The sequence below is a fragment of the Anomalospiza imberbis genome, chromosome 18 (assembly GCF_031753505.1).
Source record: "Anomalospiza imberbis isolate Cuckoo-Finch-1a 21T00152 chromosome 18, ASM3175350v1, whole genome shotgun sequence".
In the NCBI taxonomy this organism is placed as follows: Eukaryota; Metazoa; Chordata; class Aves; order Passeriformes; family Viduidae; genus Anomalospiza; species Anomalospiza imberbis.
Genome location: NC_089698.1, coordinates 306,089 through 325,388, shown reverse-complemented (window position 1 = coordinate 325,388; position 19,300 = coordinate 306,089). Strand labels below are relative to the sequence as shown.

The window sequence follows — 19,300 nt, the reverse complement described above, 5'->3', positions numbered from 1 at the left end:
TGCTTAATCTAATACCTTGAAATATTTAAATGCATACATACAGAATTTGTTTGAATTATCCATTCTTTTTTTAGGGACATAACTAATCATATGTTTGAGTTTAAGCATACGAGTAGTCTGTCTAAGCTTAATGCAATTAAAGCAGATTAGTTTAATGGAATTGCTCGTGTGCTTGAAAAGGCACATGATTACATTTCTGAGTTATGAACCGTTTGAACTCTTTTTCTGACTTATTTCTGCTGCATCTAAATATTTAACTCTATTCAGCACATCCGTTGACGTATAAGGGCCTAAAGAAGTTTTTTTTTTTTTTTTTTTTTTGCTTACTGCCCCACCCTATCAAAGTCTCATTGCTTTTTGCAGGCAAGTGACTTCTCTGTACCAGTGAGAAGAGGTCCCCGATGTGACAGTGTTAGAAAAGTGCACATTTCCTTCCCCATGGGGACAACTCTTGCCTGATTACATTTAGCACAGGTAATAATTTGACTACCTGAGTTCACTCGACTGCAAGGGTTAAAGTACAACACAAAGAATTCTCAAAGCTCTGTTTGGCACTGACAGGTATTAACTGTAGCAGAGGAAGGATGCCCAGCTTGTGTCAGTTGCAGGAGTAGTGGTTTTAGTTTAGAAGCACACTCACCACATTTAGCCACCCCCCTGTGATTTCCCAGGCAGCTCACTTCTGCATTCTGTTGTCCAGAAGAGACAGTTTCATTAACTTCTCTTGAATAGACTGCCAGTTCCAACTCTTATTAAATACATTCTCACTGCTTACTCTGAAATGGTCCAATGAGTTGGAAAAATCTCTGTCTTTTTTATAAACTGTACGCTTTACTCAGTGAACCGAAAGTGATAGCTATCATAATCATCCATGGAGAAAGCAATTACAGCAAAATCAGAAATATTTCTTAGCTTTTTACCCTATTCTTTCTTTCCTTTCATTTTCTTCATCCCTCCAACTCAGTGAAATAGTAAAACAGTTCTCCACTGGAAAAATATGTTTTCTGCTTAGTTAAATTAATGATTGAAAATTGGGAAAAATGGCAGTAGCTGTAGTGAATGGGAGCAAAACAGGGCTTCAGGAAAACCTCAGCACAGTGAGTAAGTCATGTCAGCTGCTGTGCTGGCCCCAGCTGCATTTTTTAATAGACCACAAGCCCCTGCACACGAAACTGAAGACAGAGTGAGTAGCGTCAATGCAGATCTGACCCTGACTGTGGTTGTTTGAGCACTGCACAGGAAGCATTTCCCTCTGGCAGGTGCAGATGCAGGAGGGCAGTCCTGCAGCAGCTCAGGTGCTGCACACACCTGCGGCTCTCACGAGGAATCGGCCGGTCCAGAGCACTTGGCAAAGCCATCCATTACACCCCTGCAGCACCGGGCTGCTGAGACAAACTGCTCACGCATTTAATCACGGATCCACGGCTCTGCCTCGGCATTTTGCTCTGTTTATAAACACTCCCCAGCCCTTCAGCCCAGCCACCTTCTGCCTGGGATGCAAATCCTGCGAGTCGGTGCTGATCACTGGGTGCTTTAACATCGGCTGTTACTCTGCGAGCTCCTGTGATTTGCTGCATTTTGTTCTTGTGATCCCGTTCCTGTTTGGTGTCATTTGGTGCCCAAAGACTCCTCTTTCTAAGGATTATCCCCAGCTGTTATTTTCACAGAATGTACTTGTCAGTCACGGCGTTGCTCAAAGCTCTCACCAGAGCTCTCCTGCCCAAGCGATACCATAATCTCCGCCACAACTAAATTCCACCTCTTTGGGATGCCATTAGAGATTTTTTTCTTTTTTTGATCTTTAATCTCCTTCCACAAGGAAGGTGAGGAGCAAGTTACAATCTGTGAACTCTTCTGAAAGTCTACAGGGATCCAAAATCCACAGCACTAGAAAATCCTTTCTGTGACTTTCTGCGTGGCAGATGTTTGCAGGCAGCCCTCAGAGACAGGGAGCACCTGCTTTTGTGTGCCCTAATGAAAAAGAAAAGAGCTTTTTCCATTTGCTGAAGGAGAGCCGTCCATTAGACAGAGCAGTGTGACAGGCCAAATCTGCTTTCAGCAGCTCCTTTTCTTCACCTTTTCTCACTGTGTATAAGGAATCGTGTTCATTGAACATGGCTTCAAGCAGCATGAGTGATGCACCCCCTAGAAACTGTTGGAAGGAAGAGAGTTGACTGGCAACAAAGGAAATAATTAAAATGAAAGTATTAAGCAGTAACAACTAGTGAGCTGAAGTGCTACTCCCAATGATAATGTCTTCAACCTAATTAAATTTTTTGGCTCATTGAATATGACAAATACAAATACAGTTTGGGCGTCTCCTATTAGACTCAGGGTTTTAGACTAAAAATAACATGGGTTTGAATGTTGCCAATGAGGGTATTAATGAGGAAGTGGTAATCTTTTAGAGGCCATAATGACAGCAATGGGAGTGCTTTCTTCACTGCAGATGCTGAGAGTCACAGCACTGCAGAAAGGCTCCAGGTCACGCTGTGATTGTTCAGGCACATTTCAGGCACATTTTGGGAGGAGTATTAAAAGATTAAAAGGATGTAAAGCATAGCTGCAGAGAGGAGGCTACTCTGCAAGAAGGAGACAAACAGGGACAAATAGTAACAGGCTTAAGCTGATGAAAAAAATGAAAAATGTTTAAGTTTCCTGTAGTGGGAGGGGAGTTGCAAAGCAATGGGTCTGATTACCTGGAGAGTTTCTGCCTTTGAACAGCTTTCACAAGCGGTGCTAGCCCTGTCAGGGCTAATTCTGCTGCCAAGAGCGACAGCCAACCCTGTCTGAGCTGGGTCAGGTAGCATTGTGAGCCCTTCCACAGCTTGATTTTTTTCTGGGTTGTCTCCTTGTGAGCCAGAATGGTCCTTCATGGACAGCTTTCTGTCTGTCATTGCTCCTTAAGCAGGATTTGCTGCTCCAGGGCCTGTTGATACTGGCTCCAAAGGAACAAGCAGCCCTGATACTTGTGCCTGTTCCTTTCTGTGTTAGGAAGGGCAGCAAGACAAATCAGATGGGTACCAAATATACAGGGGAAACGTCATCGTTAAGAGGTGCTGGTTTTTCTGAGTATAAAGATAAAACAATTTTTATTAGAGGTGCTTAGTCATGTTTACTTTCACATGAATGTCAGGATAGAATAAGGTTTATTAAAACCTGCTTATTAAATCCCTGTGATGAAACCTTGCTGTGAGCACAACAGAATCAGTGCTGGAGATGCAGGATATGAGAGAAGGGGCCATACCAAGCCACCCTCCAGCCATTTATCATCTTGTCTAGATGGGAATGTCTAGAAGCTTGTGTTTACTTATTGACCTATGACTGGATCAATTTCTTGACTCCAACCTACCAGTCCCTGCCAGACTCCAAGGGCAGTGGCTGCAGGTGTAATCTGTCCTCTGCAGGAGCCTGGGGGCTCAGATATCATCTCCTTGAGACAAACCAGGATTTACACAGCATTTAATGAGAACAAAACTCTCTGCTGGCCCCATGCCTAAGGTTGGATCACTCCTGATGAGTCCTTTGTGGCACACGAGGTGCCAGGTAGAGAGGAGTCAGGTCAAGGGTGTTGTTAGCAATATGGCATTGAGACATCTGGGAAGAACACATGGTGCTGTCACTCCACTCCCCCCTTCCCTGCTGCCAAAGTTCTCGAAAGGACAGCTTGTCTCCTTTGCTTCTAGAATTATAGCAACAGAAACTTTCAGGTTTTAAAAATCTACAGCTTTGAAGCTCACATTAACTTGTTTTTAAAATGTCCTAGCTGGATTTAGTTTTCCATCTTTTAATATCAGATTTTAAGCCATGAAAGTGCTGGTGGGAGGATGGGGCTGTGAGTCACAGCTTGGTGCCTGGCTCCAGAGCAACAATTAAACGCTGCTCGTTCATCACAAAATGGGACAATTCCCTGTGAACAGCAATAACCTCAAGAGTTTGCTTGAGCTGCTTCATTTACATCCTTGGCTCCAATTTGTAATCCTGCAACTCTGTGTCAGCTTTATGCAGAATAATAAGAACAAATATTACAGTTGTGCCATTGCAGATTATGAATGTTACCTAAGCATGTGCCTTGTGCAGAGCTCTGGGCAGCCTGTAAATCACTGCCCAGTGTGACACAGCTCTGAGATAAGTGTGGTTTACAAATTTTCCCAATAAAGCACTCTGAAAATAAAATAAATTGAAAACACAGGTAATTACATTTAAGAAAATATACTCTCTTAGTATCAAAATTACTTTTAAACTTTGAGGTGCTCTCTTCAGGTGCACAACACAAGGCAAGGGACTGCAGCTGGGCTGCAGCAGCCTTGCATGCTCTTCCTCTGCTCCTGGTGTGTCCATCTGAGACAGGAGGCCAGGCAGGGATGGATGCAGCGATTTGTCTGCCACTGCTGCAGCTAAAGCTCACACGAGCCACTGCACAGAAAATTACTTCTCTGCTCATCCTGTGTGCCTGACCTTGGTCCTTTGCTGTTCGCTGCTGGCGTTGCCGTGGAAACGGGAGAAGATTGTTCTGTTGATAGCGTTGCGTAATTAAGGGTCACCGAGACTGTTGGGGTCAGGAGATCATCTTCAGAATTCAGCTCCTCAGGGGGTGAATGCTGTTCCTCAAAAACTGTCCTCATGATTTGCCGTGATTGTTACTTTGTCATCCTCAATTAAAATATGGGTCCCACTGACTTCAAGTTAAAAGCCAGAAATATTTGCCAAACTACAGATTCCTAGAGAAGGCTGCTTTCTCTGGGTGTTCCAGGGTTGCAGAGCTACCCAGCTGCGCAGTTTGTTGCCACTTATCAGCTCAGGAGTGGTAAATGGCTGTGTAATTGTCTCTGACAATTTTGAAATGTGTGTAGAACACAATCACATTTACTGGTAAAAGCCTCTGGTGATGGAGTTTGGAGTCTCTTCAGGGAGTACCTAGCTCGGAAGCTTTTTTTTCTCCTGAAAAGTTGATGTTTCTTCAAGTACAGTTTGAGAAAGAAGGAATTGGAGCCTTGGCCATTTTTGACAGGCCATGTTTTCTGGATTACTGATAGTTTTTGATGCTTACCTCCAATCTTTCCAAAAACCACACTTTTCTTGAAAGCTCAAACCCCAGCATGATACATGGAGCACAGGGTAGGGGCTACTTCATATTTTTAGCATATGGTGTGCCTGGTTTGACATCCCAGAGCAGGGAAAACAAAATTAATCATAATGCATCTTCATCACTGACTGCAGCCTTGTAAGTCCTAAAAACAGGTCTATAAACTGTGTTTCATTATAGTTATAATTAATTAAATGAAGCTAGCTCTCTGCAATCCTGTGCTTTGGACAAGTCTCAAAATTTTTAGGGAAGAAAGGCCCCATCCATTTTATCCTCCTGGTCTGGCAAGGCAAAAGAGATGTGCACTGCCACACTCTTCTGCTTCCTTTGCTTTCTTCTGGCCCAGAGGTTTTTGAAAGGTCTGCCCGCTTGTGCTTTCTCTCTGAGCGGGTCTGTGTTTCTGATGCACCCTTTCTCTTCCCTGCGTGCCCTTCCTGAGCAAGCTGTGCCCTTTCCCATCAGGATTCCAGTCATGGCAGTGCTTCCTGCACAGGTCCTGCTCTGGGAGGAGAAGGGAACGCCACGGGGCCCTTTCCACGGCTCCTGGCATTTGGCAATCCCTCTTTATTAGCACTGGGTCTGCCAGCTCAGTTTACTGCAGGAAAACAGACACTTTCACCACATGCTAGAATAGCTATAAAAAAGATTGAGATGGCTGTAAATAGCGCAATAAGACTAATTTTCAGAGTATTGTTTCAAGATGACTTGCAGAGATGTAGCCAATTAACAGTAGTAAGGGTTGGGCTGATGCAGATTCCTGCCTCACACGGACAGCTCGCCTCAGGACAGTGCACACAATGCTGTCAGGAGACGGGAGAAGTCCTGCACTGGGAGCTCGGAAAAAGGATGGAACAATGGAGAAGTGGAAGATCTAAGCAGGTGCAGAAAGAAGAGTAGATCACATCCAGCCTGCTCCCCCACAGGCAGCATCTGAGCCCTGGAGACGTTTGTGTTTCCTTGTCCTTGAGCAGAGAGGTGAGGAGGGTTTGGGAATGAGCTGCCACGAGCAGTGCCTCCTCCTGGGCTGAGCCCATGGCACCAGTTCTGTGCTGGGGGAGGAATCTGAAGGGTCAGACCAGTTTCACACAGGCAGAGTGCCCAGAGCACCAAGGTTGGATTGTCCTGTTGCTCCTATTGACTTTACAACCATATTTATCAATTATTTGATATCTTTGACCTAGAGACAGAACTAATACCATTACCTGTTCAGCCCAGGGCTTGCTCATGGCAAACTGGAGATCTATGAAACCCAGTCCTCCTCCTTAGTTTTTGTTGTCTGGTTGTGAGAGAAGTGTTGCTTTTTTGTCTTATCTTTGGAGACAAACTGGCCCCTAATAATAGCATGGTATGTTAAGAAAACCCAAAAATAACAACAAAAAAACCCTTACCCATTAGAAAATTGCAATTTATTTTCTTTTAAAACCCAAATGAATCCCTCCAGACTTTCTTGTCAATTTGCTTTTGTGAGACTATTAAAGAAAACCTCTAATGGAAGTGGGTAATATTTTCTTGTCTCTTTTCCCCCCACTCTTAGCTCTCTAAAGTAACTCCAGAATCTTTTAGGGAAGAATCAAACACTGTGGGAAATAGGCAAGTGAACATTTATGTTCAAGAAAGAAATAAATCTTCACTATTGTAAGGATCAGGGCCAGTTCTTTTCCTTTTAAACTGCTTTCATTTTCCACATGATTTTCTAAGAATTTAATTATTTTGGCTTCTGGCCATGGCCATGGTCATCAACAAGCACTCCTGGGAAATTTGTTCTGTCATCAGTTTCTGGAGTCTCATGCATTTTCAGCAGCCACATTTTTTGGATTTCCAAAAGGTGTAACCTGTGACTGAAACAAAGAACCTGCCCATTCTGCCTACTTGGCTGTTAAAGAAATGCACCAGTGATTGTGAATTTATGCTACAGGACTGTGTCTCTGCTCACTGTGACCTGAAGTGCCTCCCTGACTGGGGATATTTGTCCTGCATGCTCCTTTAGCAGTTGCCATGGAAAAGAGAAAACTCGTTCTGTTCTGCTGGGGCTCCTCCTGAGGCTCAAGTGATGCTCCAGGAGAGGCAGAGCAGGAAAGGGAGCCCAGAGACATGCAGTGCTCTGAGCATGCAGTGCTCAAAGATGCAGCCAGGCAGGCAGGGCAGGAGGCCAGCCCCTGCAGTGATGGTGATGCCCTGAGAGCAGAGCAGCCTCTGGTGCCCCAAGGGAAGGAGAGCAGGCAGGGGTGGCTGTGCAGAGGTTCCAGGGCAGGTCCCAGCCCTCCTTATCCCCACCCATTTATCAACACCCTTGACTGCCTGTGGAACCCTCTTCTGCTGGGAGAATAACTCTCATTTTCTTTGATGACTTAACGGCAAACTTCAGTGGAAAATTAGCTCTTACCTTGGGCTTGGGGTTTGACAAGCAGAGAATGCAGTCTCAACAGCAGTGCAATGAGAGAATTAGTACCAAATAATGCTGGAGAAAGGAATAGTAGAAAAATAATGGTAAAATCCCCCTGCAAGTTCTGTTTCCCAGGGGAAATCACAAACTCCGAAAATTCAGCTTGCAATGACATTATGTTTTAATTCTTCGTATTTGTTTTTAATAACTTGCACTAAAGACGAGGAGAAGAACATGTTTTGGTTCACTACTTCTTTTTTGGGAAGTATTTTTTTTTTCTTTTGCATTTTTAGGATCTGGAAGCAATGGAGGTGACAAGGGACTTGATCTGCGAAAAGCCTTAGCAAGACAGGGATTCCTGAATTCCTGGTTAGATGCTGAATTCAGTGCTGCAGCTCCTGGAGTTGCCTTCTCAGTATTAAAATTCCTAAGCTAGCTCCATTTCTGGTCATGGCCTTAATTTTTTCTGGCTTGATGGGGATTTGAAGTGAGACTTGAGTTTCAGTCTCTGCTCTACTGAATATTTAATATAAATTCAGCAATATTAATAAAGCAAGGATTAGGTAGGACTCTCCTCTCTCAGGGAGTTCCTTGTGACTAATCTGTGGAGCTCACCTTCTCTCTCTGAGCCAGACAATATTTAATTATTCAATATATAACTGTGGGACAGGTTCAACAGGCAAGAATGAGCATCAAGCAGGGAGTCAAAATGCTTTTCTGCAAAAATGGAAAGTGCAATCCCTTGGGCAAAAGCGTGATTTGAGCCCAGGCCTCCAGTGCCCTGGGCAAATGCTGTGTCTCCTGAAGGCAGTTTGAGGCTTTTGGGAAGGTGTGTGAGAGGTGAGGCTGCTTTGGCAACATCTGCCTTCTTGTGAGGGTCTGTGGTGAGAGGGCAGACTGTTAAACACTGAGAAAAGGAACAATTCCACCTCCCTTCCCACTCGTGATAAAAATCAATCTGAATTTATTTGCTGTTGCAGTCTAGAATTATTTTTTTCTGTAGCTACAATGCTTTCATTTAGCAGCCTCTTCCTGGGTTATAAATGACACCCACAAGAAAGCAATGATCTGAAGTGACTGTAAATGGTTCTTAGATTCACACCATTATTTTGAAAGTGCAAATAACATTTGGGAAATGGGAAATGGCCTCTGCAGTTATTAGTTTTGCCTTTTTTCCCCTTTAATTTGCTATAGTTCTGCCTAGAAATCACCCAAGATTAGGTAAGCAACTGTGTACGTGCAGATTAAAGTGCATTCCTTGTGCCAGCAGCCAGGACAAAGAGGAGGAGGAGGTACATGTGTATTTGCAGGAATTCATGAGCTGCTGCTTGGAGTCAGGAGCAGAAGTAAAATCCATGTGTGTCCTTTTAGGATGAAAGTTCTACCCACTAGACGAAGATGTCTGACGGAGTCCAGAGCTGAATTTCATGTAGTGGAACACCCCCAGCCCTGCTCTGATGCCACGTCCACAGTGTGGCAGTAAATGGGGTGCTAGGCTGGAAGGGGGCTGAGGGATTTGGCTCTGAGGCTGAGCTTTGGCTGCTCTGCTGAGCAGCTCCAGCACCCCCGGGGCATTTCTCCAAATGAAGAGGAGTTTTTTTTTTTCTTGAGGAGTGCGAGGGAGCTCATTCCTCTAGATGCCAAATGGACTCAGTGGCTCTTCATCAGCCCTGAAGATTGTTCCGTGTTTTTTCTGCCGTCTGCTGCCTGGTTCCATCAAATAGATGAGCTGTCACCATTATTGTTCCCTTTGTCCTTTCGGTGGTGGTGGCAGCTCAGCACTTGCAGCTCTTGGTTTTGCTCCTTGGAGTAAGGAAGGAGCTGTGGGTAGTCCAGTGAGCAGCACAGAGCTCCTGGAGGCTGTGCTCCTCAGGGCTCAGCAGGGCCAGCAGCCAGCACATCCAGCTCAGGAGACAGGGCTCTGTGTGAAAATCACTTTCAGTCACAGTCAGAATTGCTACACGTGGTTTCCCAGCATCTCTCCAACTTCCAGCTTAGGAGTGAGAAAACACTACTTTTAACAAACAGGAAATTGCAATTAAATTAATTTTTTTTCAGCTACAAGTCTGAAATGTTAGTCATGGGTTTGGGGATTTATTTACTTTTATATAAAACACAAAAGGTAGTTCCTTTTGTGACACTTCCTCTGCTGGAAGTGACCAGAGAGGAGCTCAAGAAACAAGAGAGAAACTTCAGTTAAAAGACCTGTGAGTTCTGGTGAATGAATTTTGCTTTTTTTTTTTTTTTTTTAGACAGTCTTTCCTCCAATGCTTATATAATCTTGGCTTACAGGTCTGAATTTAGTTCTTACTTCAGCAGGCATGATGACAGAAAAGTGGATGTCAGAAGTCTTAAAAGGATTAGTGCTCCATATAGAACCAATAAAATTGATTTGTGAATTAGGGGTCCCCTTCACAGAAGTACTAAAGTTTTCTTTCTGCAAGCAGTGAGATTTCTCTCCTGTAAGGTGTCATTCCATACACACTCCTGTAAGTGTGGTCATTCTGCACTGGTATAAATATCGACAGTGTGCTCGGAGCAGGGGCAGAGCAGGGCAGAGTAACTGAGGGAAGGGGAGCCATCACAGCTGAGTGGAGCTGCTCCACACCAGCTGCAAATACAACACACTGGAAGGGCCAGCTGTGCTCTCGGGAAAGTGTCCCTGGCAACTTCAGAAACTGTGCCATGATTTCAGATGGTGCTGCTAGTGAAAATACACCTCAGAGGTGCTGAAGCCTGTGCTTCTTGCACACCGGGGCTGCAGTATAGCTAAGGTAATTATCCAGCTCAGAAAACCTCCCTTCCCCTGCTGATTGATTTCAGCTGGGTTAAAATGCTGCCTAGCAGCCTGTCACCCAGCAAGACACACAGAAGTTTTCAAAATCCAGTCCTAAAGTGAGTGCTGAAACAAAAGCAACTGAAAAAAGCCAGTTGAAGAAATTTGGTTGGGAAAAGATCTCTATCAAGCAGGTTTAACTTCTCAGGAAATAGAATTCAACACTAAGAACAGGAAAAGGGAAGGAAAACCTTTTTTTTTTTTTTTTCCTACTGGAGATTGAAAGGGTGTTAAATGGACAGCTTAGCAATTAATGGAGGAAGTGAATGCTGTTCTTGCCAGAGGTGTCTGTGAAAAATGGACTGAGGATTTTCAGAGGAACTGGACTCTGGCTCTCTGCCAGGGGGGCTCAGCCACGAGTGCTCAGGTGAGCAGGGAGCCCCTGAGCTGACAGGACCTGCCACACCTGCAGGCACTGGCCCAGTGCTGTGCTCACAAAGCTCCCCAGAGGGAGAGCGCAGCTGCAGCAGCCTCTGCCAGCCAGCTGAAGGGGTGTGTGGTGCTGGGGCAAGGTGTGAGCAGCCCTGAACCACAGGCTGAATTCACAGGTAGGCTATGTACAGCTAATCTTCTCCCAAAGGCTTCTCCAGATTCTCTAGATGTAAACATTAAATCAGACTCTTAAGTATTTTTGTGTTTTCCAGAAGTTGTCTAAGTAATGACAGCTATATACCTAAAAAAAAAAAAAAACCAAAAAACAAAAAAAAACACAAAAAAAACCAAAAAAACAAAAAAACCTTGGCAAAATGTCAAAATGTAACAATAGAAAGCAATAGAAAGGAGATTCTGTGCTGGATTTGCTTTGTTCCAAATGAATTAGTTCCAGGACTGATCCTTCAGTGTGTTTAGATGCAGAGAAACAAAATCTCACCAAACTTGGCGCTGTCGGTCTGCAGAAAAGTGACAACACCTGAGCTTTGAAAAGTGTATGTGAGAAACAGGCTGTTACTGGCCAAGGCCAGGGCATGAGAAGGGGCACTCGGGAGAAATTTAGATGGCTGTTCTGTTTTCTGACACATTTGGGCACAAGAAAAAAGCTTCTAGCAAGGTTTATGAAGTCCTGGTGGGGCTGAACCACAGTGCCTGCAAAGTAAGCACAGCCCCTGCCCCAAATTATTGCTTCATGTCACCAATTTTATGGACAATATAAAGCTCCATTGATGCCAATGACTATTTTTTTTTAGGTTGCACAGCATAAGTCGTGCATGGGGAAGACTTCCTTCTCCAAAAACATCTATTTGAATGTGCTCTATATCTTAGTGTACCAGAACTAATCTACTAAAATATTCATGTAGCAAAGAAAAACTGGAATAAAAAAAATGAATAAAGTATGTGCAGTGTGTCAGAATTAATGCACCTAGTGGAACATTAACTTTTGTACTTCTAGGATTTTTTTAACCTTGCTACCTTAATGGCATTCTGAAGCAGCATTTTACAGTTAGTATTTTTCTTTTTTAAAGTTCAAAGATTAAAATGGAATAAGGGTAGGAAGGGGAGGGGTAAGTGGAAAAAGAAAAAAGCTCTAAGAATTGTAGAGCTGGGTCCTTTGATTGGTAGGTAAAAGTCATAAACAACTTGAATTAAAAATTTCCTACAGAGGCTGAAATTCCAAACATGTAAGCATAGAAGGCTATGCAATAACTAGGGAAAAATTCAGAAAAGTCTGAGATTTAAAAGAATCATAGGCAGAGCTGACCCTCAGTCTTAAATGAATTTCACCTTCACATGGCTGCTTTTCTAAAAGAGTGTGCATGAAGCATTAATACTTTTGCATGGAAAATTCCACATCTGGATTGTATTTTCGTTTTAGTTATGGAATTCTGCTGCACATGTGCTGAACTTCGGGCTTAATAAAGAGCCATCTTTATTAAAACGTAATTTTTTAAATTATATGAGTAATTTGCAATATTAAAGGCTTCTGGAAATCCAAACTGTAAGAATGGTTTTGAAAATATTGAAAATTGCCTGACTATTCTGCCCCCAGATACAAATCAGATGAAGCCTTTTATGCTCTGACTCAAAGGGAAACAATAACATTTTTGGCAACAAAATAGTTGAGGAAAATTATATTCCAAACTGAAAATTTTATGAAACCAGAGAGTGTGAGAACAAAAGAGAAAAAGAAAACAAGGTGGTTTGTGATGAAGGCAGTTTTACAAGTGGAGCTGTGTTTGATGTGGCAATCCCTGCTGGTTCAGGCTGCAGAGGGTTAAACCCTGAACCCTCCCGGGGTCTGCAGGTACCTGCTCCATCCCCAGGTGTTCAAACCCCTGAACCCTCCCGGGGTCTGCAGGTACCTGCTCCATCCCCAGGTGTTCACTGGCCTGCCCAGCTCCTGATCCTGCACACTGCATTTTCCTGAGTGCTCAGTGGCATTTCACAGCTACTCCTGCACAAAGCCCATGGCATTAGCTGTTCTGCTGGCAGGTCCCCACTGCAGCACATTTTATCTTAGAGTTTGGGGGCGATCTTTAATCCTATCAGAGAAAAAAAAAAAAAAAACCAAAGCATATTTGATTCACAAAAAATAAACTTTTATAAGTTGTTTAAAAATTGTATCTTTGAAAATGCATTTTAAAATTTAAATAGGACCTCAAGCTTTAAGATATTCCTTCATTTTCTGACTCAAAAAATTCCTTGAAGAATTAGACTGAATTGTGGAGAAATATTCATGGCTGAGCATACAGAGATATGAATCAATACAGAAAAACCCCAAACCAGAACAGAAAAAAACCAATCTAGATGCTTCCCTGTCCCAGATTTTCCTATAAACTTCATGACGCACTTTTAGTTGCTATAATGAAGTGTGTGCTCAGGTCACGGAAATGAACAAGACATCTTGTCTCTAAGTTTAATTAAAAGATTTCTTCATTGAGTTGTGTTGTACAAAATTATCATTTGTTTTGTGTTTGCTGTAATTACAAGCAGTCTCCTGTCAGGCAGCTCTCTGCATTTCTCTCAATGTGTGCTTTAATCTGTACGAGGGGGCACAAGGCACAAGTAGGACATTATTCTCCCTGAAACTGCTTTTTCCCTTGCATAGGCTCCCATCTAAATAGAAATCTGATCATTTCCAAAAAACATGGCTTTAGCAAGCAGGGACTGACTTTTAGTTCCTCACTACCCCTGTTTCTTTTCTGCTCCTTGGCTCCTCTATCTGTAATTGTACCATAGACTGAATTAACTGACATTTTAAACACTTAATTTGGTAATTCTGCATGAATCCCATGGGCAACACAAGGAGCTTTCTAAGTGTTTGTAGTGCTGAAAGCTGGGATTAGATCTGCCTTCTTGGCCCACGTTCCAAATGGGGACTGGTCCCTTCTTTGTGCTTTTTGTCTTGTCCTGGTAAAGTTGTTCTCAGCTGGCCAGGAGGAGGAGTTTGTCTTTGAGAGCTGTCACTGAAAATGTGCCTGGTGTGCAAAGGTTCATCTGTTCCTCCTTGGAGGGGAAATTGCTCCTGGCTCTCGTTAGCAGTGCCTGGATGGCAAGAATGGCTTGCCATGAGGACTGATGAGTTTTCTGGGTGATCTCAGAGTGGCCAGACTGTGAATGCGTGTGGGCTGTGACCTGGATGTGCAGTGGATGTGCTGTTCTTTGACCCTTGCACTTGGCTGCCCACTAACAAACTTCTCTGTAAACTGAAGATATGACTGCAGTATTTTTATGACCATCTCCCAGATCTCTTTCCCTGCTCCCTCAGTTCCTGACTCACCATCTGTATTTATCCTGTGTGATACCGGTGTTCTGTTATCCCTATTTTCACAGATGAAAAAATAATTAAAATCTTTCCCATTAAAAGAATTTCATAGTAAAGAAGAGTTCCGCCTGCTGCCTTGCTGCAAGAACATAATTGCTAAACTCCTTGGTGTGGAGGCTGACATTTCTTTAATGGTCTCACCACAGTTTCCTTTTTTCATTTTCTCATACAGACTAACAGCTAAAGCCGTGGCTGTTCTCTTACCAATCTTGGGGAGCTCATGGATCTTTGGCATTTTGGCTGTCAATGCCCACGCTTTAGTATTTCAGTATATATTTGCTGTTTTTAATTCACTTCAGGTAAGTACCTGGTGGGAAAATTTATGGTTACAGAAGTGCTTCTGAGATCCAATTAAATGGATCATTAGTAATGTCTTCACATGTTTATGTTTATTGCATTCTATTCGATGTTCCTTCCTCTGTCTTTTAATTCTGTGCTGAGCACAGAGTGCTCTTTGTTAGAACAGAACTTGTATCCCACTCCTTATTGTTTCCAGTAGCAATAATTAAATAAATGAGACAGCGCTGAGCTTCAGAAATGAAATGAAATTCATTCTTCCAGCACTGTGTACCACAGACAGGATTCTTCAGTAGAGATACCAGGCCAATTATTCAATGCCAGTTTGAGGCTTCATTACTGAGACTAAATGAAAGCAAACAGAAGTTTATGGGCAAGATCAAAAGTGGAGCTATTCCCTGTGCTGTACAGAACTCCTGCGTGCAGGAAACTCAGCCTTCATCTCCCTGGCACAGCAATCCAGAAAAACAGCTCTGTCCAGGGAGGAATGTAAACATCTGCTTAGCTTTAAGAAGACATTTCAGTACAGGCATAACCCTATAGGCGTGTTACAGTTCTTTCCCAAACACTGGTTACAAAGAGGAAGAAAAAACAATCTCCTGTAAATCCTTTCTTGTCTTGGAAATAAACAGCACTATGGATACAAAAATAGTAAAACAGGGTTCTTGGTGCTAAATACTACTGGCAGAAAAAGAATATTATTTTGTGAGGGAAAGGGATGAGGACTTTTCATTTTGCATTGGACTGAAAGCCCAAAGATAGCAAAACTGCTGTGAAAATTCTCCTAGTGCTAATATCTTGCTTTTCTAACCTGAAAAATCCTGATCTGGTGTTTCCCTAAGAGCATTTCCCTCTCCTCGGTCTTTGCAACCACAAACAAAAGTTCTCTTGTTGTCATGAAACAATTTCTGCGTATTTTCAGCCATATTTTTCCTTTAGTACAGCAAAGTTTAGGAGGTGTTTTTTTTACAGGAATAGTTCCAGACAAGCCCCACAGTAACCTGATGCTGCAGGTTTCTCCAGTTTCACTTGGGACACTCTGGTTTAATGCACTCAGATATTTACAGGGCTCCAGCTGCCTGATGCCTGTTCTGTACATACTGAGAGAAACACATTATTGAATTTGATTTTTCACAGCCAGACCTCACCCTTCTCCCTTTTTACCTTTTTCAGGGATTTTTCATGTTCCTGTTTCACTGTCTTCTGAACTCAGAGGTATGAAACCAAATGGTGTTAATAAATTTGGTGTTACCAAATTCAAAGAACATAAGTGTGAAGCAAGAACAGACTTTCTGCGTTATCATTGCCTGCTATGTCACCGATTTCCTTTTCTTTTAATTAATCCATGACTCTTCTGGCTTTGTGACTTGCAGCATTTTTACCCATGCTTGACATTTGTTTTAATTAACATAAGAAAAGATTGAAACACAGAACCAAGATAAGAGGGGCAGTTCAAGAGTCAGGAGAGAAGCTGTCCTGAGAGCTGGAGGGGCTGAGCAGGCATGGACTGCCCTGAAAGGAGAAGATGCTTCAAACGTGGGAGCAGCACTCTGGCAGTCCTGCTGGGGGGCTCCGTTACAGCAGCAGTCCCAGGGAGGAAAAGAAATATTATTCTCAGTGAAACATACTTTTGTTGCTCATGCCGTCCTTAATGGGAAACCATAGTGAGTAGAAGATATTCCAGGTGTTTTTCATGTCAGGAATTCAGGTTTTCATAGGGGACTGAGGCATCTTTTTGCATTAAGGCTGCATTAGAGGAACTGGGATAAAGCCAAGACAAGGCTGATGTAAATTTGGCTTGCAGCATCCTCTCCTCCCGTGGCAGATAGCAGAAAATGCTCAGCAACCAGTATTACTGAAAGAAATGGGTTTTATGAGAGCCATTTCCAGCACCTGCCAGGGCAATGCTCAGTGCAGCCCCTCAGAGCTTTGGTTCTCCACAGATCTTTTTCTTGGGTGTTAATGAGTAGCTCTGCCCCATAACCTGCTGCTGCTTCCTGTGCAACAGCAGCACGGCAGCTCTTCTGTAGAGAAATTATTATTTATTCATATTTGTCAACCTATTCCAGCTCAGAGCATTCACTGATGTGATCTCTGCCAAAATCAGTTTGGAGAGTCAGGTCCGACTCTGAAACTCCTGATCTTTATTGAAGTCAACTAAAATTAAGCAGGCTGGTTAAAGGTAGGGAGGAAAAATATTTCTTTATTCTATTCTCCCCCAGGCTTAGAAATCTTCAAGTTTCAAATGTTTTATATCAAATACAAATATTTGAATTGCTGTCATTTTTTCCAGAACCTCATGAGAAATTAAATTCAGAAAATTTTCAGAATTTATATCCTCAAAAACCACACAGCTGATGTGAGCTGTCATTTTTGGCGAGCAGGTCCTACTGGCTCCTTCATAGGTTGTGCATATCTAAAATACTCCTTTAGCTAAACAGCAGGAATTCTTGAGAATTTCTTTCTGAGAGGTAAAACTCAGACATTGTAAAGAAGCATCCATAGACTGGGTATAGAAGTGGCTGGGTGAAAAAGGGCTTTATTCCCAGTGCACCCAGACAGAAGTGCTCTGGTATTATAAAGAATCACAGGAGAATGGGCCAGGATGGTCTGAAAAACTGTCTTTGATCTCCACACCAGTCACTTCCAACCATCAACCCTTGACAAATCTCACCTGCTTGTCTCACCATCTGTCTTTCTGCAGCTGATTTTTCCCCTTGGTGAAGAATATTGCTCCATCTCCAGGGAGTTTCATCCAGCATCTTTAAATGACTCAGTTTACAACAGGCTGGCAGCTGCTTTATGTCCTGGTGGCACCTGGACATGTCAGGGCTGTGTGAAGCCCAGGGAGAGCCTGCCTGCATGGGGCACCTCGTGCTCCAGCCTGGGGCTCTGTATTGAGTTAGAAAATGTGAAAGTGCCCAAGTCAAAAGTCCATAAAGACAAAGAAAAGTGTAGGGGTGGATTGTTTGTTGTTTCATAGCACAGTGACATTTGTGTGGAGGAAGGAAAAAAGGGAAATGATTGCAGGCTACACCTGTGAAAATAAACATAACTTTTTCAACTGGTTTCACTGTTTTTGCCAAAGGTTAGAGCTGCCTTTAAGCACAAAACCAAGGTCTGGTCCCTCACCAGTAGTTCAACACGCAACATCAATGTGAAGCCCTTCAATTCAGACATTGTAAGTATTGTTTTTTTTTTTTTTTTCTACTATATTTGAGAGTGTTCCAGATTAAATTCTGTTGGAAAGAACAGAGCAGGCCCATGGGTATTTTTAGTACCAGCCTAATGCAAGGTGCAGACAGGTGGAACCAGCAAGCATGAAGTTGCAGCTTCAATATCTGTTTTGAAAGCAAAGGACACAACTCTGCTTTCTGGGAAACTATCAAATAAAAGCAAACAGCTTTATGGGCTCTGGATATGGTTCAATAAGGCTATTCCCACCAATTACAATGGACTTCTGCATTCCAGCAGCATTTTGGCAATGTATTGCTCTGATGATGGTGTCTCTCTGATAGGGCAGTCTTACTCTTAAGCCAGCACGTGAATATCCTTTTCTAGCTCTCCTTAGATTGTCTTGAGACAGAAGACATTTGTTTTTTGTAAAGAACCAGACATCTGAAGTGATAGGTGTTATTAAGTGATCGTTGCCAATCACCTTAGATCCTGGCAATAACTGTTTAAAAATCCTTTATGGCATATGCTCCCAAGACCCTGTGACAACACTGTAATGTAAATAGATGCTTTCAAGCTTTTATTTCATCCAGGCAAGTGTGGCTTGGCAAAATAAATAAATCGATTTTCTATGCTATTTTATTTTCCAGATGACTGGGAACAGACCAGGCACAACTCCCACGAAGCTGAACACCTGGGATAAAAGCACCAATTCAGCAAACCGCATTGATTTATCAGCAGTCTGACAGGAGCAGCAGCTCCTCAGAGGAAATCAAGCCATACATTCAGGACCTCTGACACCGTGTCCACCAGCTTTTTCTCACTGCTAATAACAGTAGAAAACTGGGTTTTTGATCACTGCCTAATGAATTGGGAATTGCCATTGTTTTGTTGAGTAAATAGCCCTCGTTGCTTGCCTTCAAAACTGTAACACATTCTAGCACTTGGCTACTAGCAATATCTGTAAAAATGACCAGCACAAATATACACTGGATGGTTTTGTCAGCAATGATAAAAACACTAGGTATGCAAGAAGGGCTTCTTGCTCTCTGAATCATTCCAGCTCCCAGAACTGACGGAAAGCAACATACCTCTGAAAATATGGATTTTTATGCTCTAAAATGAAATGCTTCCCATTGTGATGTTGTAATGAGACTATTCCAGACTTGCTGTGCTCTCTCTGTTTACATTTTTTTACCTTACAGAATTATCAAAGTGAAGTTGATTCAAAATGCATGGTATGGTGTTTATCTAGATGCTACAAGGAAGCCAAGACATGAGGGAGAAGCAGGTTCCAGCCCCACTCCCAAAGTGGGTGTGGATTAGCAAAGCTAATAAACACATAAACAGCAGCTGTAAGGTGCAGATCTCCTGGATGTGGCCTGGTAGTATTTTAGCTCTTCCTGTTGCCCTGTTATCATCAGAGGCAAAACTGGCTGTGGTTGTCCTAGAGCAGCCCACAGCCCCTCTGTTGCTGATCTGTGTCTGCTGCCACATTGCCATACACATTATTCAATTATTCCCGTGCAGCTTGGGGATGCAGTCAGCAACTCTCCATTGAGTGCATTGTGCAAACTCACTGTGGCTTCTAGAAAGCCCTGGCGCTGTGACTTACCTTGCTCCTTTTACTGGGCATTTCGAGACACTGAATTCCTGCCACAAAGATGTAAGACACTGATATACTGTGAAGACAGCCAGCCTACAAATGAGTCTATGTATTGTTTCCTGCAGACAGCTTTAAACAGGTCTCTGCAGTCTCTTTTG

The 19,300-nt window shown here is 43.0% G+C and overlaps 1 protein-coding gene across 4 annotated transcripts in view; it reads left to right on the top strand.

Annotated features, from left to right (window-relative positions):
- The window catches only part of ADGRD1 (adhesion G protein-coupled receptor D1), a 128,191-nt gene extending 109,423 nt beyond the window's left edge, over positions 1–18,768 (top strand). For 3 of the 4 annotated variants that reach the window (XM_068208322.1, XM_068208324.1, XM_068208320.1), the window contains 4 exons: positions 14,238–14,364; positions 15,536–15,577; positions 17,451–17,543; positions 18,187–18,768. In XM_068208322.1, the coding sequence (XP_068064423.1) occupies positions 14,238–14,364; positions 15,536–15,577; positions 17,451–17,543; positions 18,187–18,282 (358 nt within the window). In that variant the 3' untranslated portion in view covers positions 18,283–18,768. Of the gene's footprint in view, positions 1–8,663; positions 8,780–14,237; positions 14,365–15,535; positions 15,578–17,450; positions 17,544–18,186 lie in introns of those variants that run through there. The other variant, XM_068208321.1, reaches the window with a different exon arrangement.
- Positions 18,769–19,300: the final 532 nt, after the last annotated feature.